General features: G+C 47.6%; 1 protein-coding gene across 1 annotated transcript; it reads left to right on the top strand.

Annotated features, from left to right (window-relative positions):
• Window positions 1-4,627: 4,627 nt before the first annotated feature.
• On the top strand, window positions 4,628-25,083 carry LOC308637299 (uncharacterized protein; the record flags this gene model as incomplete). Its single annotated transcript, XM_081273615.1, has 6 exons — window positions 4,628-4,639; window positions 13,496-13,649; window positions 20,623-20,718; window positions 21,011-21,165; window positions 21,306-21,427; window positions 24,206-25,083. 6 exons carry the CDS (start codon window positions 4,628-4,630, stop codon window positions 24,309-24,311), a joined length of 645 nt encoding a protein of 214 aa, XP_081129741.1. The 3' UTR covers window positions 24,312-25,083.
• Between the last annotated feature and the right edge of the window lie 1,825 nt (window positions 25,084-26,908).

The raw sequence follows: 26,908 nt of genomic DNA, 5'->3' as shown, positions 1-26,908 counted from the left end.
TGAGCCTCATCTTTTTAGGATATTTGAAGGCAAAAACTGCAAAAAACACATCTGGTTGATGCAGCTGCAAGCAAGGAGGTACAGAAGCTGCATTGGGCAGTTAACGAGGCAATGCGATGGGTACATAAGTATTTCCAATGGGGCTTTCCAGGTTGGCATAGCATCAAGCAAGCAGAAGGGAAGTGGGTCAAAATGACCCTAATTAAGTACGTTAGAGAATGGTTACTACCATCTAGACAATTAATCTCCAGTTTCCCAGATGGAGTTGGTTATCTATTTTGTGTGGAAGACTAAATATTCAGGGTGACCATATACGTATCAATTTCTTGTTAACAAAATTTTCAACATATGGTGGGCTCAACTATGTTCTTAGAACTGTGTTTCTTAGTTACCACCAATCAAGACTCATGTTCTCAGGATTCTCACCTACCTTTCTCACTGGGTAATCCTATTAATCTGTATTCGTTGTAATTTGCTTCACTCCACAGATAGTCTTTCTCAGATAGTCTCCAGACCTCTTGTAGACAGTGTCACTGCACTAACAGGTGACATAATGATTTCCCAGCAATATGAGATAATCAAGTCCAAACTCTATGTTCATCTGTCCATATTCCATACTTGGAAATCCAACATCTCAGCTGCCATTGTTGCAGCAAATGCCAGTTTAGTGAGTGAATACTATTCCTAGATAAGTATCACAGCCTTAGGGGAAGATTCCCCTTCCTAGAGTGTTTGTGACATCCCTGGGGACTGCATTGTTGAGTTGATTATCAGCTTGGAAATAAAATGAATCGCAAATTGAGATGAAACTCACAGCTTATATCTCATGCCAAACTTACAAGCTGGCAAAAGAAGAAAAATAAATGCACTAAAATATTAAAAAGGATTATTTTCTTTTTAAATAAACGAGTGTGTAAGTCATTACAAATTGGTGCTCAAGTTTAAAGTAAAAATGTATTTTTATGGGTCTCTTCAAAAATTAAAAAGCAAAACAGGATCATAAAATAATCATAAAGGAACTATAATAGGAATTTTCATAACATTTTAGTACCTATACAAATTACATTAAGTCATAAAATATTGGGCAAACAGGCAATTTTTGAGAAAGCAGCCCATTGTGTAGAATGAAGTACAATAAGAGAAATTTGAAATGGAAAAAATGTGGTAATCTTTCATCTAAATCTCTTAAAATTAAGTCATATACAAGTAGGCCAGTGGACGTCAGGTAAGAAGTGAAAAAAGTCCTATTAGAGAAGACCCACGGGCCCTTGGTCCCCACTGTGCACCGCCTCTGCCACCAGCCACTGAGGGCGAGGTGCAGGGTGCTTCTGTTGGTTGGTCTTGGTTTAGGAAATTGGAGTCAACCACACTAGAAAGGTGACTGCAGGGCCCAGGGCACCATGGACAGATGGAAGGCAGGGCCCTGGTGCTTCACGGTCCTCGGGGATGGCGTGAGAATCGCCTTCAGTGGCCCGGTGGTACTGTTTTAGAACACCGGGAGCCTGGGTTGAAAGCAAGGGAGGGAAAAGGCCTGTCGTGGGCCTTGTCCCACAAAAGCTGCCCAGAGGAACAGCTTGGAGGGGTAATGACAGTAAGCACAGAGGGATTCACCCCTCCTACAGGGTCATATAGTGGGTGAAAGTCAGAAGCATGGACCAAAGCCCAGAGATAATTTGGTCATTCCATGTACTCTGGCTCCAGCGCTGGGCAGAGAAGTAGGGATATCAGAGCCTTTGGAGCACCACTGTGCTAACTTGTATCTCAGAATTCCCACAGATTGCCACTGGTACAGAAGTGCTTAGACTATACAAAGGTAAGTGGAGAGTGTCCAGAACATCACTGGTTTGGATGCCTCCCAGTGATCTCTGGGACCTAGGTCTTTTCCCTGATTTTCTTGCAGTCATTGAGCCTTAGGACCTTAAACATATCCGAGTTCAGGCTGGGGTTTTTACAGATCATTCCTGCTGACAATGAAATGAGATATAGAAGTTATTCCAAGTATAGGTACAAGTATTTGCAGATGCTTGTCGGTGAGACTGAACTGGGCCAGGTAAATTGGAATCTCCTTTCTTACTCAGAACTGAGAGCAGGGGCAAGAGTTGGTCTAGAATGGCTCTCGGATACTTTTTTTTTTTTGTACTGGGTAGGGCTTGAATCAAGGGTGCTCAACTACTGAGCCACATCTCCAGCCCCATTTATTATATTGTATTAGAGACAGGGTCTTGCTGAGTTGCTAAGTGCCTTGCTAAGTTGCGGAGATTGGCTTTGAACTTAAGATCCTCCTTCCTTAGCCTCCCAAGCTGCTGGGATTACAGGCGTTCACCTTCCCTGATAAATTTTATGAGTATTTTGGAGGTGATAGAAGCAATGGGAGGGTTGGAACAGAGGAGGTAGGTAGCCTCCTCTAGATCTCTTCAGATTTCCTGTGACTAAGCTTGGAGAAGACCAGGTCTGAGGGAAGTGGTAGCAAGACGAGGAGGAGGCTACTGCAGTAGTCCAGGTGAGGACAGCAGTGTGGTAGCCATGGGTGTGGTAGAAGGTTGATTTTTAGATTTTTTTAGTAGGTCTGATCGAATTTTTTATTATTATTTGAGTACAAGAGGGGGGAAAATAAAAGGTGACTGCAAATTTTTGGATTTAGGAGCTTGAAGTTCCATGTACTGGGATGGGGAATTAGTATGATAAATTTTCATTCAGGATATCAGTTTTATCTTGTCTACATTAAAGGTATGTGTTTTAGGGAACAAATGCATAGAAGAATCAGGGGAAGACAGACACACAGAACTTGGGGGTCAAGTTCTGTGAAGGGGGTCAAGATAGAGAAATTTACAAAGAGTCAGGGACAGTACAAGAACAGGATGGAGTTGTGTCTTTGGACTGAATACAAAATAAAACACTGTTGGCCCAATTAAATTTTTTCTCGCAGTTCTGGAGACAGGGAAGTCTAAGATGAACATGCCAGCACCTTCAGTTTCTGAGTAGGGCCTGCTTCCTGGCTGGAACCACTGCCTTTTTGTTGTGCCTTTTCTGGGTGGGAGCCTGTGGAGAAAACAAAACGTGTCTCTTCCTCTTCCTGTAAGTGTACTAATCCACCTTGAAGGCCCCACTCTCTTGACCTGTTCTGAATCTAATCACCACCCAAAGTCCCCCCTCCTAATACTCTTGTATTAGACTTTATTGTGTCAGTGCTTCAACATAAGAAATTTGGGAGGACACCCAGCCTAGAAAAGTATGAGTCACACTTTGCAGAGGAATTCCTGATCATGATAATCGTGTTAATAGAAGGGCAGGAAGGGTATGGATAGAAGCCACAACTGTGTCTCATACTTGGATACCCTAATGGGCCTGCAGAAATCCCAAACACAGGTGGGGCAGAGAAGGGGTTGTGGCCATGTAGAGGAGAGAGGATGACCTATCATGTTGCCAATGCTTCTGAGGAGTCTCAGGATTCATTCAGACATGATGATGTGGAGGTCAGGACTAGAGTTAATGTGATATTACTGGGATTTTTCTTATGACTCTTGAGTGGGAAGTTTCAGTCATGTGAGTAGATTATTTTTAAGGCCCAGATGGTCATTTGGGAGAGTCACTGGTCCTGGAGTAGAGGGCCACTGGGTTAGAAGGTAAGGCAGGCATTTATTTCTAAGTGCAATGCAGATTGGAATGGGCCATGGGTATCTGAGATTCACAGATAGCTCTGTGTGGCTGAGGTTGAAGTGAGGAGCAGATTCAGGTTGGGAGGTCTTCACTAGGATTTGGGCAACAGAACCATTGTGGATTGATTCGTACTGTATTCTCTTTGAATCTGCAAGCACTTTGTGGTTATCTCATGCTGATGGCATGTAGGAGCCCACGGAGAGGCCTCTAAGTGGCAGGGTAGAGGTCACTGTGGGATTGGGTCTTTGTGGGAGAGGTGCGGTAGGAAGACTGGTGTGCATAAGAAGAGGGAGTGTGGGCTGGGGATGTGGCTCAAGCGGTAGCGCGCTCGACTGGCATGCGTGCGGCCCGGGTTCGATCCTCAGCACCACATACCAACAAAGATGTTGCGTCCGCCGAGAACTAAAAAATAAATATTAAAATTCTCTCTCTCTCTTCTCTCACTCTCTCTCTCTCTCTCTCTCTCTCTCTCTCCCCCCCTCTCACTCTCTCTTTAAAAAAAAAAGAAGAGGGAGTGTGTGGGCTCTCACTCATCCAGCGAGGAGGTCCCCAGAACAGGGTAGAAGACAGTACGGCTGCAGTCGCCAATCAAGACCTCCAGAGACCCAGCCGGAAGAGGTCTGATTTTATTGCACAGTTACCATGTATATGTACTCAGGCAGTAGCTAAGCAGATGACAGGCAGCCACCAATGCAATTTCTGCCAACTGTCCTTGCAGTGACCAATTGAGGAGTGGGCCATGGAGCAAGCACAGGGACTGCAGCACAGGGCCTCACACCCAGGGCTGTGCCTAGGGGGTGAGTGGTTTGCTGCTCACATGCCTAGCACAGGGGAGTGGTTTGCCACTCAGATGCCCTTAGCATATGCCATGTATGCAGTACTCCATGCACTTGTCCCCACAGGAGTGTGATACTTACCCAAGAGTCTCAGTATTGAGGGCCTAAAGATGAATATACTTATATGTAGGACAATGTTGCAGAAGGTACAGTGGAGAAAAAGAAGTGGCTCATGAAGGCCATAAAGGAATAGCAGCTAGAGATCAGAAGTTACAGATGAAGTCAGGAAACCATCAAGGTTTAAGTGTGTCCTGTGGTGTAGACATCCAAACATGGGACATAGGTCAGGTTCCTATGATCAGAAAACAGTCCTTATGCCTGGGGGTCTAGTTCAGTGGCATAGGAGCCAAGGATAAGGAGACACCTTCTAAACAGAGCTTTCTATAGGAAGAATGTCACAAATCGGTACTTCAAAGGCAGGCTCATCCACCCAGAAATCTCATGCCTGTGAAGTGTATTCCCTGCCTTGGAACACATTTTGCACCTGGCTGAGCTCCAAGCAACATACTCTTGGCAGAAATCATATTTGGGTAGAACTTCAAGAGGCTCCTGATCAATGCAAACCTGCAACTTCTAAAGCATTATTGTGAAGATAAACCCCTCATACTGGGCATGGACAAGCCCTTGTTTGTGACAGACTGCACTCTATGTTTCTGGGAAACCCTTCACCTGTGAGGAGATTGGAAAGAACTTCCCAGTCACCTCAGGCCTTCTACACCAGCAAGCCATCCTGTTATAAGGGGAGAGCAGCAGCCTTAAGGGTGCAGAGCTCTTTAATGGAGAAAAAAGGCATGACCAACTGGGTGAAGGAAGGAAAATAGTTAGCAAGAAAATGTGCTGGAGGTCTCCGTGAGTTTAGCAAAAGTGGGAAAGTCTCAAGCTGCAGATCCAGTTTGATCAGCAAAAGAAAATTCACATTGGAGAAAGACCCTATGAAGAATCAGTTCCACTTGAGTCAACACTGGAGATTTCACACTGGAGCAAACCCACACTAGTGCAGTGAGTGTGGAAATCTTTCAGGAAAAAAATATCCTCACAGAACATCAAAGAGGTCACACTCAAGGAAGTCCTTATGAGTGCAGTGAACATGGGACATTATGTATGTACACATCCAACCCCAGTCAACACTGGAGAGTTCCCTCTGTCTGGATCAAAGCCATATACATGTATTGAGTGTGGGAAATCTTTCAAGGGTAAATGTGTCCTCATTCAACACCAAAGAGTTCATGCTGGAGGGAGGCCTTATGAATACATTGCATGGAAAATCCCTAGGCCAGAAATCTATTCTCATTCAACATTAAAGAGTTCACATTGGAGAAAGGCCTTATGAATGTGAGAAATCTTCTAGCCACAAAAGCTACCATATTTGACCTCAGGGAGTCCTCACATTAAAAAGGCCTTACCAAGTCGTGAAGATGGGAAGTTTTTTAATTTTATTTTTGTCTGTTTATTTGGTAGTACTGGGGATCAAACCCAAGACATCACACATGCATGCTACACACATGCATGCTAGGCAAGTGCTCCACCACCAGACTGCACTCCCCGCCCTTTTAAATTTTGAGATAGGGACTCACTAAGTCGTCTAAGCTGACTTAAACTTACCCTCCTCCTGCCCCAGCCTCCCACCCCACCAAGGTGCCACACTGTGCCTGGTCAGAAAGTCTTTAGTTGAAGATATCGCCTCCTTAAAACAGGAAGATTCATAGATAATGAATATGGTGAATCTTTTAGCAGCAGATCTGACCTTATATAGCACTGAGATTTTACATAGGATGGAGGCCTTAAGTATTTAGGGATTGTGCTTTTTACCATTTTCAATATTCATGTATTACATAAATACACTGAGATTATGTGAAATACAATGGAGTACTGCAAGAAAGATAGCAATAATATAAATTAACCCATTTTATTAAATGAGAAATAAGCCCAGGTAAGTATAATGACCCTGGAGGAAACTTTGTGGGGAGTCTTCCTCAGCTGTGTGTGTATTGGGATATGGTGTTTTCCAGCATCCAAGGATTCCTCATAAGATTCAGGTACATGAGAAGCACGAGTAGCTGTGTCATATTTTTAAAACTTGCCCAGGGATCTTAATATTAATGTCACTGACAGTTTCTGTGACTGAAGCCATGTTATTCTAATCAGGCAGATCCACCGAGTGTACATTGTTTTCCATCTCTCTGTGCTCAGGGAATCAGACCTCTATACTCTTCCATTTGTTGGAAGAAATCATGAATAGTCTGAGTTGTTAGGAAAGTTCTTATTCTCTTCTTTCTGACCTATTGTGACATGTATCTAACCCTCTTTTGGCTCAAAGGATTCAATCAGAACTCTGCTGCCAACTTGCAGAGAAAACTCCACCTTTTCAACAAATATTTGGACTTAGGTGATAGTTGTGACATTTTTTAACTTTCAAGTTTCCAAACTAGGAGCTGCCTATTGAACATTGCACTTGTTTGTGCAATAATAAAGCCTTTTTTTTTTGCACGAGTTTCTTTAGTTTGGGAAGTTCTTTTCACTGTGGTATAGATTGAAGTTAAAAAAGGATTTTGGTAGCTTGTAATAGTAAACAATTTTGTGGGGACCCCAACTTTGTATGCTGCTGAGGAAGAATGTAGCTTTTGCTCCAGTTTTGGTCTAGTTACTTGGAATCATAAGTAGAACCCAGTACAATAGAAAAGAGGCAGAGAAGCGGACAAGTCACAGAAAAACAAACCTTGATGAGAAACACCTGAAAGATCCGCTAGTTTTTTTAATAACCTATAAATGCATGTTGGCTTAATACGATTCTGGGGCAAAACCTTAAAGTGCCATAATGCATTTTCTGGGTGGAATGTGGGAAAAGGTGCTACTCAGTGTTAGAGCACAACATGTGGACATCTGTTACAGATGCACAGTTACTTCCAAGTAATTTTAGAAAAATCTATTCATTAGAATAAAAGCGTCCCTGTATAAAGATGTACAAAAATGCTTATTCTATGGTTACTTGGGATTGTAAGTAGGACCCAAAACAACATGTGACTGACATAAATGTAATACATTGATACACCGAGATTATGTGAAATACAATGGAGTACTGCAAGTAAGCTAGCAATAATATAAATTAACCCATTTTATTAAATGAGAAATTAGCACTTAAATTCATATAAAGAGGTATGCCATAAGTTTGATAAAAGGGATCACAGGGAATGTAGAGAACGTGCCTAGAATCATGGGAGTGGGGGCAAGCATTCAAAAAAAAGAAAGGCTCCCCTAAAATGTGTGTATATCTGCTCACATTAAAGAATTAAAGAAAAATAGAAGCAAGGAGTAAAATAAATGTGCAGTTAATATAATCACATACATGTAGAAATGTAAAAATGTGCAAACCCAAACTTGAATAGAATAAAAGATCATCTTAGAAAAATTATGATAATCAGAAGACAGATACCCCAGAGGGGGAAATGAGCCAGGTGAAGCATTCCACCAGGAAATAGATGTGTGAAGAGGACCTAATGTGTAGACACAGTAGGCATCTCCTGTGATTCCCACAGAGTGACTAGTCCACAGTGACCTCCGCGGAAGGAAAGTACACCTTCAGTCACTTAATTGCCAGACAGAATTCACAGGAGCCTGAAAAGAGCAGGAACAGGCGTGGGACTGAAAATTACAAGGAGACATGAGCACGGGTCAGTTCTGATCTTTCCCTGATGGGGGTCAGCACTAGGGAAACACTTCCCTGTAGTTTTTGGAATCCTGATGATGATTGGTTAAGATAAGAAGAGAGAATGGATGGAACCTTCCCAAAGATGCAGTTCCAATGAGGAGCAGACTTGATCCGGAGATAAAAAGGAGAAATGTGCTAAAAGGTGGACTACGCACATAGAGAACATGACAACTGGCGGGAAGCATTGGTGTCCAGGCTGTGGGAGTTACTTGACACGTCGCCACATTACCCTGGTGTGCAGTGAGCTACTACGTAAGTTGAGGGTAAGCAAATTATTAAGATGGAGGAGAGAAAGTAGCCTTTCTTTAAAGAAGTTTCCCTTTAGGGACTAGGAAAAGGTTACAAATTCCAGAATCTTTTGGGAGCCACATACCAAGGAATTGTTACTCTTGAAAAGGAGGAGCCAAGCACATGTCCTCGAACTGGAAGAGTGGGTAGAGGTGTGGGGTGCCGGGCTCAGAAGGGAGAGCACTTCTTTCATGGACATGGAGTCAGTCCCAGGGCTGCAAAAGGGACATCGCTTTCATTCTGGGCAGAAAATAAGGAAGAAATGCCTCAGTGAGGGGTGACTTTGTAGATTCTGAGGCAGAAAGTTGGGGAGTTGTCATGTGATTACTTCTATTGTTCTTTGTGATGGAGGATGGAAGTAGAGGGGAAGGGGCTGAGGGAGTCTTAAAAATATAGATCTTGATGTAGTATGGGTGGATTTCAGTGCTAACAATGTGATTAGATGAACTGTGCTTTCTTCCTGTTTGTTTGGATATTTCTTTTAGTTCTCATAAAGTAGCCATAAATAGAGTACACTGACAAATGCACCCCTCCCCATTCCACTGGGAAAGGACCCTTACGTCACTTAAGGAGTGACCACTATGTTTACAACTACTGAGTCCAAAAATATCTGTGGCAAGTAGTATACCCTCAAATAAATTCCAAACACAATTGCAGAAGAAAGAAAAATGGTTCTGTCCTAATAATTGTTTAATTGACACCAATATGTTCCATTCCCTGGGTTTACCTACTGTTTATGTGTTACCAACGTCCCGTCTATACTTTAAAATTTATCTCCTCAGACCAGGACATTATTCTTCACAGCCACATGTTTTTTTTAAAGTCAAATTTAGTTAGATTAGCTTCAATAAACACTGTCATCTAATATACATTATATTCTGTTTCCACTAGTTGGTTAAAATATTCCCTTTATAGTGTCTTCTTTACTGACTGGGGACCCGTTACAGCCTCTCACATTTTGTGATTTATCTCTCAGCCTCCTTCAGTCTGGGGCACTTCCTCAGCCTTTGTCTTTTATGGACTTGCCTTTTTGTGGATTGATGGCCAGGTGTTTTAGAGAATGGAAACGTTTAAATGATGAATCTGTTCAAGTTCAGACCATTGTTTCTGGGAGAAATCTAAAGCAATTCACCTTTTACCTCAATTAGTTCGAATTCCTATATTAGGTGATTAAAAAACCAACTCATTGTCCTTTCAGTTCACAGCACATTTGTAAAAATATACAATGTTAATAATTGTAATTATTGTAAAACACACAATGTGTTAATGACACTTTCAGAGAGGTGTGTGAGTCTCCAAGGAACAGAAAGTTCACTCTGTATCAGGGTGCTTAGGATAAATGGCTTATTTTAATTTGAATAGAAAAGACTAGTCTGCTCTGTTGACTCTGAAAGAGAGACCAATTTCATAAGTGAGTTAAGGAATCAAATAGAGATTTAGTACCACAGAGTCAACCAAAAAAGTCTCCATCAAAGACCAAACTAAGTGAGATTTGAGCTCAAAGAAAAAATACCCAAGCTTCTATTAATTCTCCCGACTGAAGCACACCTGCAATATCTCCTTTTCTTCCTGAAGTGCCAGTAAAGCCAAGTGACTTACCCTGTAGATCACAGGATGTCTTGATTCAAGCACTTCTGTTCACATTCCTTAGAGAATCTTATAAATTCAAGATTCATGTGAAATGATTTGGGAGAGGTTGACCTCACAAGGAGAAAAACAATTTCACTTCACACCACATTTGTAAAAATATACAATGTGAAAATACCTAATGTCAGAAAGACATTAGGTAAAGTGATAGGAACTCCCCCAACTTACAAAGAAAAGACAGAGAAAAAAAGAGGAAATACTGATTACCCAGGTTTATATGTATTGAATTATCACATCATGCCCCCAAAACATATGCAATTAGTACTTATCAATTAGAAAAAAGAGAGAAGGGAGGAGGGAGGATGAAGACCATATTGGCCAAGTGCAAACTCCACATGAGAAAGAGCTCAAACAACATGGTATGAATCTTCCAGGAAAAGAGGGAATGAGGGAAAAAAATTTTAGACCCTGGAAAGTACTGCTGATGCATCTATACAAAAATAACTATGACTTGGTTTTTAGTCAGTTGTATAAATCACTCTACAAAAATGATATTCAAGTTGACAACACATGTTAAAAATTAACAAATATAGAGTAAGAGAGAGTCAGACAGAAATGAATAAAGAAGAGAATTTAAAAGAGTAAAGGAAGAGGAAAGGTCCGGTGAAATATCCTGACTCAGAATTATGCCTAAGAAGAAAAACACAGAGATAACAGATAAGGAAACAGATGGAGTGCACAGATGAAAATCCACAACAGAGAAGGCTCTAGCACACCATATCGCAAAACAAGTGCTGGGCGAAAACGGAGCCTTCTGACGTGATTCCTAGAAGAAATAAAGAGTAGAGAGTCACCTTTCTATTAAAAACTCTTTTTCCGAGTTAGTCACTAAGCAGTGGTTCAAAGAGAGTTCCCACAAGGAGCACCAGGGACACAGAGTAGCTTCAGAAATAAGAGTCACGGCCAAGCGCATCAGCAGAGGCTGCAGGTTCCTTTAGGGTCATATTAACCTCACCACCACTATGGGGTGGGATTTGTACCAAGCTGAGACACCTCTGTCCACTTTGTGTAGGGGCTTTTTGTCCTATTTTACAAATCCCTAATTACCTCCCTGCTAATCGAGTGATGCCCCATCTGCTCTGAAAGCACACAGCATTTGTACAGAAAGCTGAATGCTGGAATTTGCCATTGCTTTTGAATGCAATCTCAGTAGACCATGACAGATGCCCCTTAAAAGTTTTCTGTGCTCTGATGGGACTGAAGATGGGTTGAGGAGGCAGGGGCCACTTTTGTCTTGTAATAATATTTTATTTCCTTTCCTTTCAAAGCAGCCCCCATCTTGGATCCAACCAACCATTCATAACATTCAGACAGTGTACCGCCCTCCCATCAGCCCAAATAGGCATAAGAGCTCATCCCTGCTCCTCTTATGCCTTCATCTCCTCTTTTCCATTGTGCTGACCACATTCTAATATTACATAGGATTCGGCACCTGATTTTGTATTTATTCCTCTGTGTTCCTGGAATACAGTGTTAGCTCCTTGATAGCTGGAGTCTTTGTTTTCCGGTTTGTTTCATGCCTGTAAGAGTACCTGAAATGCAGCAGTGTTCAATGAACATTTGTTGGGGCCATGTATAAACACACTACTCCAGCACCAAGTTCATCTTCACCACCCAAGCAGTAGGTCATAAATGCCTTAATACTCCCTCTGAGTAAGTAGCACTCAAGGGTTTGAATAATGGGGAAAATGTATTTGGATAACTAAATCATGCTTGGGCAAGGTCCAGCACAGCTCTGCATTTCTCCCTTCTCAGACTTCAGTACCTGCTGCTCAGATTTTTATGGGGGAGGTCACTCAGAAGACACCAAATCCCAGTTTTGTCCAAATTGAAGAGTCTTTATTGTCCAACTAGTCAGGACTGCTCCCTAAAGGGCCACAGTGTCTCTGCAGGAAACATTTTAGGAAACCAGAAAAACCACATCCAGGTTGGCATAGCAACTAATAAGCAAGCAAGCTGAATAAAGCCATTAGCAAAAAATTGCAATGTCCTTAATCATATTTTCATTCTCATTCAGTATTTCTCATGGGATTTTTCCATAATCATAATCAAAAGAGAAATGGATCAAAATGACCCCAGTTGAGTACCAGTTAAAGAATGGCTACTAATGATTTTCCAACAAGGTACACTGCCCAAGGAAAAGGGGAACCAAAGAGAATGATTTTACATTGTATAAGAATTGCTATTTTGTGTTGCTAAGTATGGTATGCTAGGCAATTAGTAATGGGTACAGAGGGGGGGCTTTCCCATGGGAGAAGCCTTATCTTACATGATATGGGGTCTCAGGGTAAAATGGAGTCTGTTTGGTCATTGCCCATATAGCCTGGCCATACAAGATTTTGCAGACATCTTAACTGTTCTCACCTATCACATATTCATTTAACTAGAGGCATTTCTGCATGTATCTGTGAAAGCTGTGGAATTAAGATGAACTTTTAGTAATTTAAACAATTCACAAATCTCCTCCTCTTCTCCTTAAGTCATCTCAACTTTCAATTCAAATACTGCCCCTGTAATTGCAGGGGTCAAGAATCACCTCCCAGCGAACAAATGAGAGGATGATGGTATTCCCAAACTGCACTTCCAGGTTCACACCTCAGCTCTGTGCGGCCTCTAGGGCCTCGTCAGCCTGTCCAGGCACAGGGGCTCTATCATGGTCTCCTTTTTTGCGGACAGGCGGAATATCACTAAAAGGAAATGCCTGTACCTCGGGCTGGGAATCAGCACTCGGGTGAAAGCTGCCCCCTTGGTGGATCAGCAACCTGACTCTGCAGACAGGAAAGGCCCTCCTCCACCCCCGCTCCAGGGTAGCCCAGTGGCCCCTTCCCTGTGGTGAGTCTTCTCCGAGGAAGCAGTGGAAGAGCTACACTTCAGTCCATTCGGGAGCACGAAGTCTGCCCCAGGTGGCGGTCTGCGGCCCATTCTTCCACTTTACGGCTGTAACAACATGACTTAAAGCTTTCCTCTTCGCATATTTCCACAAAAAACACGGATGGACTATGAATGGACTCCGAGTCACATTTCATGTGGCATGCCCATTTGGGGAACATCTGAAAGAATTTGCCTCCCGGCATTTCTGGGATCCTGGCTGGAAGCACTCGGTGCTTTCGGGGTGTGGGCCCTTTAATAGCAGCGAGGCCCCGCCCCGCCCGGCGTCTCTGGGGACGCTAACTTTCTGGAGACTACATTACCCAGGAGGCGCTGCGGAGCCGGTGCTGTAAAGTCACTTCCGTGCGCGCGTGGGGCGTGTGGGCGGGACATCCGGCATCTTCCTCGCGGACATCTTGTGGGGCGCCCAGCGCGACCGTGGGAGGCGGGGCTCTGCAGCGCCGGGCCGGTTCCGCGCTGACGGACGCCGGAGACCAGGAGGGGACGCTGTCCCCGCCGCAGAGTGGGTGGGCGCTGCGCTCCCCTCACCACGGCTCGCGGGCGGAGCGCCGGGCCGGAGTGCGGCCGAGCGTGGGGCGAGGAGCCGCGGCGTCGTGGGACGGCGAGCCGCGGGCGCGAACCCACGGGTGAGCAGGCGGATGGCTGGTCGGGCGTTGCGGGTTTGCTGTGCCCTCGGAGCCGAGCCGGTCCCCCGCGCCCTGGTGGCGCACCCGGGGGCGACGCGGCCCAGGCGGGCGCGGGGTGTCGGGCTGGAGGGTGGAGCCGCTGGCCCGCGGGCGAGGCTGCCGCCCCGGGGATCCGACTTGGGGAGGGCGGTGAGGACGCTGGTGCCGCGGCGGCCTCGCCGGGGCTGGCGCTGTAGGCAGCGCCCTTCTCCCCGAGCCCGTCGCCTGGGTTCTCTGGTGCCACTTCCCAGCGGGGTTTCTGGTCGCCCCGCTCCGTGTGCTCCCTAACTCCTCTGCAGCTGCTCCAGGGGGACCTGGGGGTCAGGCGGTCAGCCCTGTGCATCCCACCAGTCCTTGGCGAGTCTCTTGTCTTGACACCTCTGGGCTCCAGCTTCTGCCACCTTTGTCTAGTTGACCTTTCGTTGGGTCCACCTGTGCCATGTCGCCATTTGTGGACCCTACTGGTAGTACCAGCAAGACATTTTTATTTTGTTATGTTCGTTTCTTTGGTGGGCTACTCAGAGCCAGTGCTTTGAGTTCCCTGTCCCATCTTCCCCGGTGACTTGTATCCTCCAGATCCTTTGAGGTTGCCTACTGTCATGAGAGAGAGAACCCTGGGTTCCTCAGAGGTTAGGACGCTCCCACAGCAGGAGAGGCTTGGACCGACACTGATGGTTCCCTGGTGGGGAAGGCACGACTTCCGTGCTGTGTTGTGTTGGTACCAGGAATTTGCCATGATTTGATTCCAAAGCCAGAGGCCATGCCTCATTTCAGTCTTTGCCTCCCTGTTCTGGACACTTGTCATTTCTTATTTCAGACCCAGGGCTGTTTCTACCCCTCTCTCTGCAGTACTTTCCAACATACATGAACGCATGAGATGTGCAGATACCCTTCAGTAGTCCTTGCACCCCCATCCTTTGTTTTTAATAGATTTCCTGGGCAGAGACATGCATTCCTGCATAGTGTTTATCTGTCACCAACAACCAGCCAAGGCCTTGCTGAAAGCCATTTGCAGAGGATGAGGTTGTAGCCTGCTGACCTTTTCTGCCTGTGCTACATCATCCTGTCTTTGTTCCTTGTGAGGCCTTCTCCATTCTGTAAACTTTAGGTCCCTATACAGCAGACTTTCAAATCTGAGCCCCATCCAGCCAATAGTCCTATAGACTTAACCCTGAGTGTACTAGACTCACAGTTGTGATGGATTGCCCCCTCTACCAAAGTCATCTTGTGTGTCAGCAGTATTTTTCTGCTTTCAGGGTGTTGGTGCAGAGTGAAGGATGGAAGCAGAGCATTTCTGTAGGAGTATTGCATGATAGCACTTCTACATCTACTAGGTGCGTCCACGCAAGCAGCTCACCCTTGTGGTTTATGTGGCCCCATCTTGAAACATATTTTGTTCCTGGAAGGAACACACTGTGGACTTCAGACTTACACATGAGGGGTATATGGGAGACAGTTGTCGTTCATTACAGACTTTAACTGGAACTTAAAGCCTTATAGTGTAGAGAAACCTTCACAAAGAGATGAAGGCAAGACTTCATTGGTGAAGAACTGCAGAGTTTGTGAAGAGCTCACTTATTAGAAAACCCCTTTAAATGTGAGGTGGAGCAGAAGAACTTCCAGGCTAGCTTGGGCCATTGCCAACAAAAGATCACCCATAACAAGAGGAAGTCAGAGCCCAGAGAACTGCAAGCAGGGAGATCCTGCATGTGGGACAAATGCATTACAAGTGCAGTGAATGTGGGAAAGCTTTCAGTCGCAAAGATACACTTGTCCAGCACCAGAGGATCCATAGTGGGGAAAAGCCTTATGAGTGCAGCGAGTGTGGGAAAGCCTTTAGTCGAAAAGCTACACTGGTCCAGCACCAGAGGATCCACACTGGAGAAAGACCGTATGAGTGCAGTGAATGTGGAAAAGCCTTTAGTCGAAAAGACAATCTTACTCAGCACAAGAGAATCCACACAGGAGAAATGCCTTATAAGTGTGGTGAATGTGGAAAATATTTTAGCCATCACTCTAACCTAATTGTACACCAGAGAGTGCACAACGGAGCAAGGCCTTACAAGTGCAATGATTGTGGGAAAGTCTTCAGACACAAATCCACACTTGTTCAGCATGAAAGCATCCATACAGGGGAAAATCCTTATGATTGCAGTGATTGTGGGAAATCCTTTGGCCACAAATACACTCTTATTAAACATCAGCGAATTCACACTGAGACTAAGCCTTTTGAGTGCACTGAATGTGGCAAGTTCTTTAGTCGGAGCTCTGACTTTATTGCACACCAGAGGGTTCACACAGGGGAAAGGCCTTTTGTGTGCAGTAAATGTGGGAAAGACTTCATCAGGACCTCCCACCTAGTTCGGCATCAGAAAGTGCACACGGGAGAAAGGCCCTATGAGTGCAGTGAGTGTGGGAAGGCCTACAGCTTAAGCTCCCACCTCATTCGGCACCAGAAAATACATGCGGCGGGCAGGCTTTAGCTGAGCTGTTCACACAGCAGGATTCGTCAGTGAGATGTCAGGCCTCACATGAACATTCACACAGGGACACACCTTGTTTGCCAGGTATTCAGTGGCTTTCCAGGTCTGTGTTGCACTTCCTGACCACCTCAAGTTTCTGCCAGAACTCATACCTGAACTCATCTCAACTGCTCCAGCTTAGTTACCCAACATCTTCAGGGACAGTAGCACTTGTACTCTCTCCAATGCCCAGGGTGAGCCATGGGACATTGGAGTTCAGAGGGTCCTCGTTCCCTTTTGTGCGACTAGAGGGTGTGAATGTGACCCATCTCTGGTGGCTTTCAGATGTTTTCTTTCATGATGGACATTGTTGATCTTACATAAAATCTGGCCTTGAACTCATGGGCTCAAATGATTCTGAGGCCTCAGCCCTCACGTAGTTGGGATCACAAGCACATGTCACTGTGCCCAGCTTTTACTTGAAGTTTCAATGGATGTTTTCAGCCTCCCAAGTCACCTAGCCTGGAAAAGTACTTCCTCATGTTGCTCTGGTTTGTAATAATAAAGGCCTTATGATTTAAGCCACCTTTAACCTTGGGGGTCTTTTCATTTTCTAGAATGGATCGAGAACAGAATTAAGCCCTGCCTATGTGGGGACCTCCAGCTTTCTGTGGGACAAGGTGTGGGTGGAGAAGTTCTCCATTCAGCTTTGATGTTAATTCTTCCCAATTCATGTTTCTCAGACATTGGTTTTTCATGGGATGAACTTCTAAATATGGGTTTGTAACAAAGGGACACTTGCAGATTGGGACAGTTTTATTCTCTGGTGTCCAGTTTCTCTCTGTAGGGAAAAGACCCTTACTTATTTTGTTCCCTGTATCAGTTCAATCCTTTTGGTCTTTATTTCCTCCTCTTTAGTGGTTCTTGGGTAATTCTTCCACATTCCACTGATGGCTGATGTCCCTCGTGTGTCATTTGCATTGAAGTTAGTGCTGTGTCCTTTACTCCCTGAAGCACTTCAGATCTTCCAAACAGCCATTGCCACCCAGGATACCTGTACATAACTTATGCAGGTGCCACATGTGGACTTGGATAGGAGAACAGGAGCATCAGTAAGTTAGAAAAGCACTGGACGTAGCAGCCCCGCCATGACCTTGGATGAACAAGGACGTGCGAAGAGAAATGGGAAGCCCAAGAGCCACCTCTGCCTGAGCTGTGGTAAGGGCTTGAGTGGGCTGCTCTGCCACAGTCAGAAGTGGGTGAGGGACAGGAGGGGACAAGCAGGAGTGGCAGCAGGAGTCTGCCTATAGTGTTCCGACTGTCCAGTGCAACACCCTGACCTCTACCTGACTGGGTACTTCCTGACAGAGCCCCATGTACATTGCATGGAGACCCTGCCGCCCCAGGCCACCCACCCTCTTGAGTTCCATACTTTGAAGGCCCCGTGTACCTCCCACATGCTGCTCCCTGCCTAGGTGACTCGTTCCCAGGTGCCCTTCCCCATTCTGGCCTCTGTGCCCATCTAATGCTGCCTGCCCTCTGTTCTGTAGAATCAGGGTAGATGGCACATGTTACTAAGAAATACCTGGGGCTGGCCCACACCAGCTGCCCAGGATCACGATAAACTGGTCTGGAGAAGTGGCTCTGGGGCAGAGATGGACAGCGGATGCCAGGCAGCCAGAGCAGGAGAGAGCCGCACTGGGCCCCTTGACCTGGGGAGACCTCTAGGAGGCCTGTCTCTGCCCAGGAGTTGGGCTCCGCCCATGGCTCCAAGGCCATCCCTATGTGACAGTAAATGAACCTTAGGTTGCCTGGTTATAGCAGCTAAAGTGATAGAGTGGCGTCACAATGCTCGCTCCTGCTAAGAATTTGAACCAGGCAGGGTCCAGGCCTAGAGAACTATCCAGGTTTTTGGCCAGAACCTGGAGCCCTGGTGGAGGTCCACACACGAAAGGCCCCGGTAGCTGAGCGAAAGAAGCAGGGATGTGGGTCTGAGGAAGGACAGGTGCAGGCCATCTTTGGGGTGAGCCTCGCACTCCTGGTGGCAGGACTAGAGCTGCGGGATAGCTCCATGGGGCGGTGAGGGAATCCCCAGACAGGAGCGCCTGGACAGCAGGGCCAGCCAGGTGCGAGAGCAGGTGGCCAAGCCTCGCCGGGCGGCAAAGCGCGTGCTCCTGCCAGCCCTTCCCCCCAGGAGCCCTGGCAGAGCCCACCGCTACCGCTTGCCCTGTCCTGCCACCTGCCCTGTCCTGTGGAGCCTGGGCTCCACGGCTCCTCTTGGGAGGCACCGCTTCAGTAAGGTTTTCAATTCATGCCGAATTTCCTTCCTTTTGATGCTCTGCTTCCTCGTGCTGGTGCTTTGTGACTGACTTCTCCCTGCATTTTCCTTTTGTATGTCACATGTCACTCCCCTTCGTGGTACGTTCTCTTAGAACACATGCTTTTTGACTGTGGTGCTGGGGATGGAACCCAGACCCTGGTGAACGCTAGACAAGCACTCTACCACGAGCTACGTCCCCAGCTCTAAAACAGCTGCTTTTCCGATGGCATTTCCGAAATCACTTTTCCTGTAAATACAGTAAAACATGAGCCACATGACAGTGCTGTGCAATGCATCAGCCTCAAGTTTACTGTGGCTGCCTAAATTCAATTTAATGACCAATGCTTCATTTGAACTGGCCACACTTCCAGGTAACGTTAAAGTTATAAATAATGTATGTAGATTAATAGTAAAACAACACTAATTTATTTACCAGCTCCTGCCCAAAGAAGGACGTGTTTTATGATTTTGTGTGATCCCCATCTACCCATTTCTGTTCCCTAGATATACTGCTCTTCTTATTTTTTATGATCAATTTCTTGCCTTTCTTTTTTTTCCCCCCAATACTGATGACTGAACCCAGGGGCACTCTACACTGAGCCAAATCCCCAACCCTTTTATTATTTATTTTGAGACAAGGCCTCACTAAGTTGCTGAGACTGGCCTTGAACTTGCAATCCTCCTGCCTGGGCCTCCCAAGTCACTGGGGTTATAGGTGTGGCCATAGCGCCTGGTTCTTGCTATTCTTTAGATGATTATATTAAAATCACCAAAACTAAGCCCATAGCTGGCGCACGTCTGTAATCCCTGTGGCTCAGGAGGCTGAGGCAAGAGGATCATAAGTTCAAAGTCAGCCTTAGCAATGGTGAGGCGCTAAACAATTCAGTGAGACTCTGTCTGTAAATAATATAAAAAATTGGGCTGGGGATGTGGCTCAGTGGTTGAGTGCCCTAAGTTCAAACCCTGGTACAAAAAAAAAAATCACCAAAACTAGATTGAATTGTTGTGTATACAACACACATAAGTGGGTACTTTATATTTTCTGAATCTTGGTTTTATTAATATCAAACTTGTGAGATCTTACATCTTGGACAAATCCATTGATGATGTTCTGGGGACAACAGAAGATGAATGGAAGCACGCAGAGCAGTCTGTATCTAGGCACTGAGGCTACTTGTGTTTTGGTTTTTTTTTTTAATTCAACTTTCGGAAGTGTCTCTCTGAGATTAGTTGGAAGTATAAACAAGCTAGAAGTGAAGATTGTCCTATTGACAGCATTTAAAATCATGAACTCAGAAGCAGCACACAGTGTGGCTCCATGCAACGGATGTGTGGAGCATGCTGTGCATAATGTGATTTCAGTGGAGAAGTGGGGTGCAGTGCATGTGAGTGCTTGCACATGTGCAGTAAAGACTAACAAGGGGGGAATGTGTCAAACTGGGGCAATTTTAGCTGATACACTCTTTTAGAAATTGCATTGTGTATTTAATCATACTGTGTATATAAAATTTATCATGATAAAAACAGAAGTGCCTTTGATACTAAACTGCTATTTAGGAAAAAAAGATCGATATTCCCCATTTTCACTCCATCTACATGGGTTTTCCATAGGACAATGACTTTTCTCCCACAAAGGCTTTGGCATCATTAATGGGAATTCTTCTGCTGTGAGAAGCCTGAGTTCAGAGGGCAGCCAGCTGCCTGACCGCGGGGCCTGCCCCTGGAAGTGAGCGCCTTTCTCTTCCACCTTGGAGGTGGTGTGTCCACAGTTCTCTGGTCTCCATGGGGGTTTGTTCTAATCAGGTAAGACTGTAGACACAGAAATAGCTGTGAGGAAGTTCTGTGTGCACAGATCCCAAGAAGAAAGCCCAGGCAGCCTCGGGGACCCTGCAAGGGAGGCACTGGAGCAGAGGTAGCAGGGGAGCAGCCAGGTTGGCCGCAGGCTTGGGATTCGCTGGTTTGAATCTTCTCCGTGGACTCCAGGCTTAGGGACTGTCCCAGCTGAGCAGGGGTGGTGAGATGATGGCCTGACATCAAGAGTCTTGAGAATCCCTGGCCTAGATAGAGATTTCCCCCTGTGAATCAGAACAGGGACAAGAACTTGTCAGGGAGACCAACGGTGCTTGACGGGGGCGTTGTCGTGGCTCCCCAGCCCGAAGCAGCCGGAGAGCTCAACGGCAGGAGAAGCTGACAAGTTGCCGTAGGATCCTCAACAGCTATGGACACAGGCGAGATGTGCAACAGCCCGGTGAGTCCCAGGCATTTACTGTGCCCCCGACTAAGCAGAGCCCACAAGACAGTGTCCCGATTCCATCACACAGGAAGTGTTCGGCCAGGGACGGGGATTCTAACTACGCACCGGGGACTTACACACTATAAAGAAAGCTACAGGAAAACCCGGTAAATGCTGTGTTAAAAAGAGAATCGTGGGGTCTCTCCTGTGCCTCTGGAGGCCACTTGAGATGCAGACAGTGCCAAACAACCTCTCTCTGGCCACCAGGTGAAAATTTAAGAAAAAAATTGCATCCTTTATTTTCCAGTATTGAGTATTGATTTTCCAGTATTTGAAATACTTGAGTCCAACCGCTGCCAGAGTCTGTGGGACGCTTGCTGCTGTGGCAGACAAGGTCCGGGGGTCATAGACCCACCTCGCGTTGCCTTCATTTCAAGGCACATCAAGTCAGCACACTCTCAGGTAATTTGGTGTTGGTATCTTAGAATTCAGTGTCTCTTCACAGTCCATTTTCATATAAAACTCAGACACCATAAAATGCACAATTCAAGTGAGCGTTCCTGGAGCTGAGACGGGTGTGCACCCCTGGGTGTCCCCACCAGGCTGCACCGGCGCAGCCCCGCCCAGCCCCCTCCTGGCAGTCAGTCTCCTCCCAGACCCAGGGGAACCAGGATGGTTTCCCACCACGGACGACCTTTCCCTGGCGGCTGGAGTGCGCTCTCAGGTAAGGACCCTTCCCCGAGCCCTCGCTTTAAAGGTCACTCCCCGTGGTCAACCTTCTTTCACTGTAGATGTCGCATTTGCTTCTCCGTCACACTCATGCTTAGGTCTGCGGGCTCCACCCTCAGGATACCAGTGTCCTAAAATGTCTGCTCCCCTGTTACCCGAGGTCACGACCCAACCCACGCTGGACTGTGGTGGTGATCTTGGATTCTGGTCCGCACACCTGAGAGCAGGGTCTGTGGTTCAGGAGGGCCCAGCTCCCGCGGGCTAAGATGGGGGTCTGTCACACTGTCCCGTAATGGCCTCATTGACCTAGAAGAGTACTTTGAAAAGTCGGCCCCACCTCTTTCTCTGAAGGACCTCTTTTGTCACATCAGGTGTCCCAACAGGTGTGATCTCCTAAGCTCAACACAGGTCCCCTGGCCCATGCTCCTGATTCTGTGCTGATCTGCGGTGTCACCCACGGGTTTTACCCTCATTTCGGATAGAGCCTCCTACTTGTCTTCACTTAGAGGAGCCTTATCCTCTCTGAATCAATAACAGCAAGAGAAGACGCAGACGCTTACATTGAGTGGAGTTTCCTAGAGTCAAGAAGACATTGCGAATGGGAGTCCCCAGGACGCAGCAGATTGGGAAGATGCCTGCTTGCAGGGGTCTGAAAGGCCTTCCTGGACACAGCGGGGAGCCTGCAAGGCCCAGGCGGGCCGGGGGGGGGGGGGGGAAGGGGGGGCAAGGGGGAAGGGGACGAGGCTGGGGGGGCAGGGGGCAAGGGGGGGAGAGGCTGGGGTCGAGGGGGGCGCAGGGGGTGAGACTGGGGGAACTGGGGGTGAGGGGGCGGAGGCCCAGGGCGAGGCAAATTCCTCGCTGCTCAAAGTTAGGGGACAACTCGTTATGCGAGGACTCACTGTCCAAGAACGGAGGCCCTCTGGGGCCGCTTTGGTGTACAGTGAGCACGGCTAGAGGAGGTGGGTCACAGGTCCTGCCCTGGAAAGGTGTCCTGGCCCTCGGGCCTTGCGCTCTCCCCTCCACTGCAAGGTTGTGGCTCACCTCCGAAGCAATGGAGCCTGCGAGCCCCCTGCAGCCATGAGCTAAAATAAGTGTTTCCTCCTCTTGGTGGTTTTCTCCAGTATTTGCCAAAGTGACCAAACCACACCAATCCATCCGTTTAGAGCGCAGGAAACAGACCACCCAAAGGAAAGCAAGCAGAGGCATTTATACAGTTTAGCAGGTGTTGGGTTCGGATGTGAGGTGTCCCCCAGAGGCTCACGGCGACACAATGCAAGGCTTAGAGGAGAAATGATTGGCTGGTGGGGGCCTCAACCCACTCAGTGAATTCACCCCCGTGGGGTTAACAGAGTGGTGACTGGGGCCAAGGGTGAGGCTGGAGGAGGTGGCCTTCAGGGTCCTGCCTTTGGGGTAGATGTTTGTGTCTGGAGCGGGGCGTCTCTGCCTCCTGGTCACCCTGACGTGCGGGGCTTCCCTCAGCCGCTCTCCTCCACCATGATGCCCTGCCTCACCTCGAGCCCCGACGGAGGGAGCTGGCCTTCTAGGGACTGAGACCTCTGCAACCGTGAGCCCCCAAATGGACTTTTCCTCCTCTGCGGTTGCTCTGGTCGGGTCTTGTAGTCGCGGGTGTGAGAAAGGTGACTAGACACTAGGTGAGGGAGTCCCCATCCTCATGTGTTTGGCACACAAGTGGAGTCCTGCCGGAAGCGAGAGGCCCTCCGTGGAAAGGGGAGGGCTGTTGGCATGGGCGCTCTGAGCCAGTCAGTAGACACAAGGAAGCTGGGTGCTCTCAGCATCTTCAGCTCTGGTTGGTCCTAGAGTGAGAAAGAGATTGAAGGAATGTGTCCTAATGTCCAAGTACAGCAGGCGTCTGGCCTCCTGTTTCTGCAGTTGGGGTTGGCTACTTGGACTGCAGGATGGGGTCAGTCTTCTGTCTCTATAGAAGGCCTGGTCAGTGTCCATTTGTCCACACCCTCTCCCTGGACTCCCACTCTGCCCTGGCTCCCAGGGGAGGAGAGCACTGCACACCTGCAGCCTGCCCCTCTGCGGATGCCCAGGACTCAGCTACAGGCTCCCCCTGCTTGCTGAAGGAGCGAGCGTCTACCAGGATGACCCGACTCCTGAGCGGAGGCTGTCAGCCCTGGGCCTGAGCAGCTCAGTCTGCTCTCTCAGGGCTGAGGTGGGAGAGGTTGCTGCCTCCCCCAGGTCTGTGCACCTGCCTTGTGTCCCTCTGGCCCTCCACCTGCCTGGGCCAGCACCACACAGGCAGACCGTCTACCCAGGTGAGTTCCTTTCTTGCAGGCCCACACTGTGCAGAGGGCAAGCACAGTGTCCTGGAGTCTGGGCAAGGCTGCAGTCTGCAGGGGTCTCCTCCCTTCTGGGGCCCAGGAGCAGCAGGGGCTGAGTGCACACAATGGGAGGGCCCTCCCGCTGGCTGAGGCTGGCTGGAGGGAGCCCATGGTGAGATGCCCCTGAGCCCCCTTCCCAGGCTCTTGCCCACGGTTGACGGTGCTTCCTCCCACCAAGCCCCTGACTGTCTCAGAACTCACCAGCGCTCCATTTCCCAGGGCAGTCTCAGGGTGCTCACTAGGAAGCTGTCACTTCTCCCAGAATGTAGAGAGAATTGTGAGGACTGTTTCCACAGAGTTGAGGACATTCACGGGATGTGCCTGTTTACATCTATGACTCCGGGTTTAGAGGGAGATGACAGTTACTTTCTCTGTTGGATGCACCAGTGCCGGTGGCAGAGCAAGACGCTATTTTTCTTTCTCAGAGGACAGGAGCACCAGGAGGCCATTCTCATAATTATGTGCATAAGAAGCAGAAAAATCAGATACCTGTGGTTTCCATTTCAGAAGATCCTGCTGAGGTCTCTGTGACCAGTGAATTCACCCAGTGTCACCCAGACCTCAGCACCCACATCTCTGCTGCTTCCACTGTCCCTCTGGGCTTACCCAGAGTCTGGGCACCTTACAGAAGTGTCACATTTTTATTCGCCTGTCAGTTAGCAAACCACAGTACAACATGGAGGATGTCATCTCTGTAGGAAGCACACTGTTCACAAGACGTGTATCATCTCCACTCCGTACCTGGCATTTTCAGACAGATGCAATTTTGTTGGCTATTTCTAGGAATTAATAATTACACTTCATTTCATTCCAACTACATTAAGGATCTTCTCTTGCCATCCTAACATGGAGACACTCAAGCATTCAGTAAATTCAACTTTAAAGTAACTTTGCTCTTTGGTGTCTTCTTATCATTGTTATATTTGATATTTGCATTTTGTGCATGTATAATACAGGCCTATGGAACTTCTTAAATTTTTACTTGTTAAATATGACAGTAGAATGCATTGCAATTCATATCACATGTATAGAGCACAATCTTTCATATCTCTGATTGTACACGAAGTAGCGTCACCCATTTGGGTCTTCATACATGTACTTAGGGTAATGATGTCCACCTCATTCCACTGTCCTTTGTATCCCATGTCCCCTCTTTTCCCCTTTCCCCTCTCTCCCCTTTGCCCTATCTAGAGTTCACCTAATCCTCCCATGAACCCCTAAGTACATTATGAACCAGCATTCTTAAATCAGAGAAAACTTTCAGCATTTGGTTTTTTGGGATCAGCTAACTTTACTTAGCAGTATATTCTCCAACTCCATCCATTTACCTGCAAATGCCATGATTTTATTCTCTTTTATTGCTGAATAATATTCGTGTGTGTGTGTGACATTTTCTTTATCCATTCATCTACTGAAGGACACTTAGGTTGGCTCCACAGTTTAACTATTGTGAATTGTGCTGCTATAAACATTGATGTGGCTGTGTCCCTGTAGTGTGCTGTTTTTAAGTCCTTTGGGTATAGTCCGAGGAGAGGGACAGCTGGGTCAAATGGTGGTTCCGTTCCCAGTTTTCCAAGGAATCTCCATACTGCTTTCCATGTTGGCTGCACCAATTTGCAGTCCCACCAGCAGTGTAAGAACGTACCTTTTCCCCACATCGTCACCAACACTTGTTGTTGTTTGTCTCCATAATAGCTGCCATTCTGACTGAGTGAGATGAAATCTAGTTTTGATTTGGATTTCTCTAGTTGCTAGAGATGATGAGCATTTTTCACATATTTGTTGGCTGATGAGGCCTGTAGAACTTTTAACAGGATTAACAGGAAATTAAACAACAGGAGAGCAGAACTGAAGAGAGACTGAGAGACAATGGCAAGTTGAACCATCTTGCAACGTTATATTGAGATGAGGAGTGTGAAGAGGGGAACTGACAGCTGTCCTTCACGTGCGCAGATGGTCACTGTGCTCCTTGGAGCTGGACAGCTTGGGCTCTGCTGAGTTCTGGCCTTTGGCCAGCGCTAGGCCTGGGATTCTTCAGCATCTAGGGACCCAGGGAGCTTCATCTGAAGGAGGTCTCGCGCTCTGAGCCTCTCATTCAGGGCTGCTGTGAAATTCACATCGGGGACTGTTGGTCCAGCTCTGGGAAAAGTGCCTGCCCTCGGCCAGCTGCACTCCAGACAGCAGGGCACTCTGGCCAGGAAGCTTGCTGTACAGGACAGGCCTCCATGTTGCTGGAAGCAGTGGATGGGACCCGTGGCTGCTGGGGAGTACAGTGTTCCACACACCGTGGAGAAGTCACCCTGTGTTTGTATCAGGGGCCCGCTGGCCCTGGGGTTGAGGGACATTCCCAGGACCAGGATGAATGGCCTCCAGAGATGTGGCCCTCTTCCTGTCCCAGACTGGACTGGGCACCTTGGCAATGCTGCCTTCCTCTACCACGTTGTCCTCAGCGACTTCACTGGGAGCAGGGTGAAGCCCACGACGTGAGTCTCAGAAACCTGGCCTGGGCCAGTCATGGTTCCCCTCTGTAAGGGAGTCCCCCTCTACAGAGGCAGCTTTTGGCCTGCGTCACTCCCTGGACAACATCGCTTGTAGACTTGTTTCTACTTCCACAGAGTCACCAGGGGGTATGGCTTGGCTCCATGCGCCTCTTGAGTGTCTTTCAGGCCACCACCATCGCCCCAGTAACTCCAAGTGGGCACAGCTCAAGGTCGGAGCCCCCACGGTCATCGGTCCCTCCCTGTGCCTGTGCTGGGTCCTGCACAGCTGGTAAATGTCCTCAAACCTATTAAAGCGACGACACGGGCTGGAGACATCTCCCTGGGGTGAGGGATCTGGGTCATTGTGTCATCCAACATCCCGGGAGACGGTGTGTGTGTTATGTCAGCCCTGTCTGCCCCACTGATGTCCTGTGTTTGGGACTCATGATGTGGGCCAGTGGCACAAGAAGAGGGCCCCACACACCCATCAGTGCCTCTCCGAGGTCCTCCCCCGAGAGCAGGCCACCCACGGCACCCTTGCCCTCCTGTACAGAACCTCCACCATCTTAACCACTGCGTGCCCTCCAGGACGGAGCCACGAGGAGGTGGTGGTGGACATCCGTGTGGCAGTGGCTGCCGTTTCCCAGC

Source organism: Spermophilus citellus, assembly GCF_964194105.1.
Source record: "Spermophilus citellus genome assembly, chromosome: 18".
NCBI lineage: Eukaryota > Metazoa > Chordata > Mammalia > Rodentia > Sciuridae > Spermophilus > Spermophilus citellus.
The sequence above is the reverse complement of the archived record's forward strand: the minus strand, read 5'-3'. Positions and strand labels throughout refer to the sequence as shown.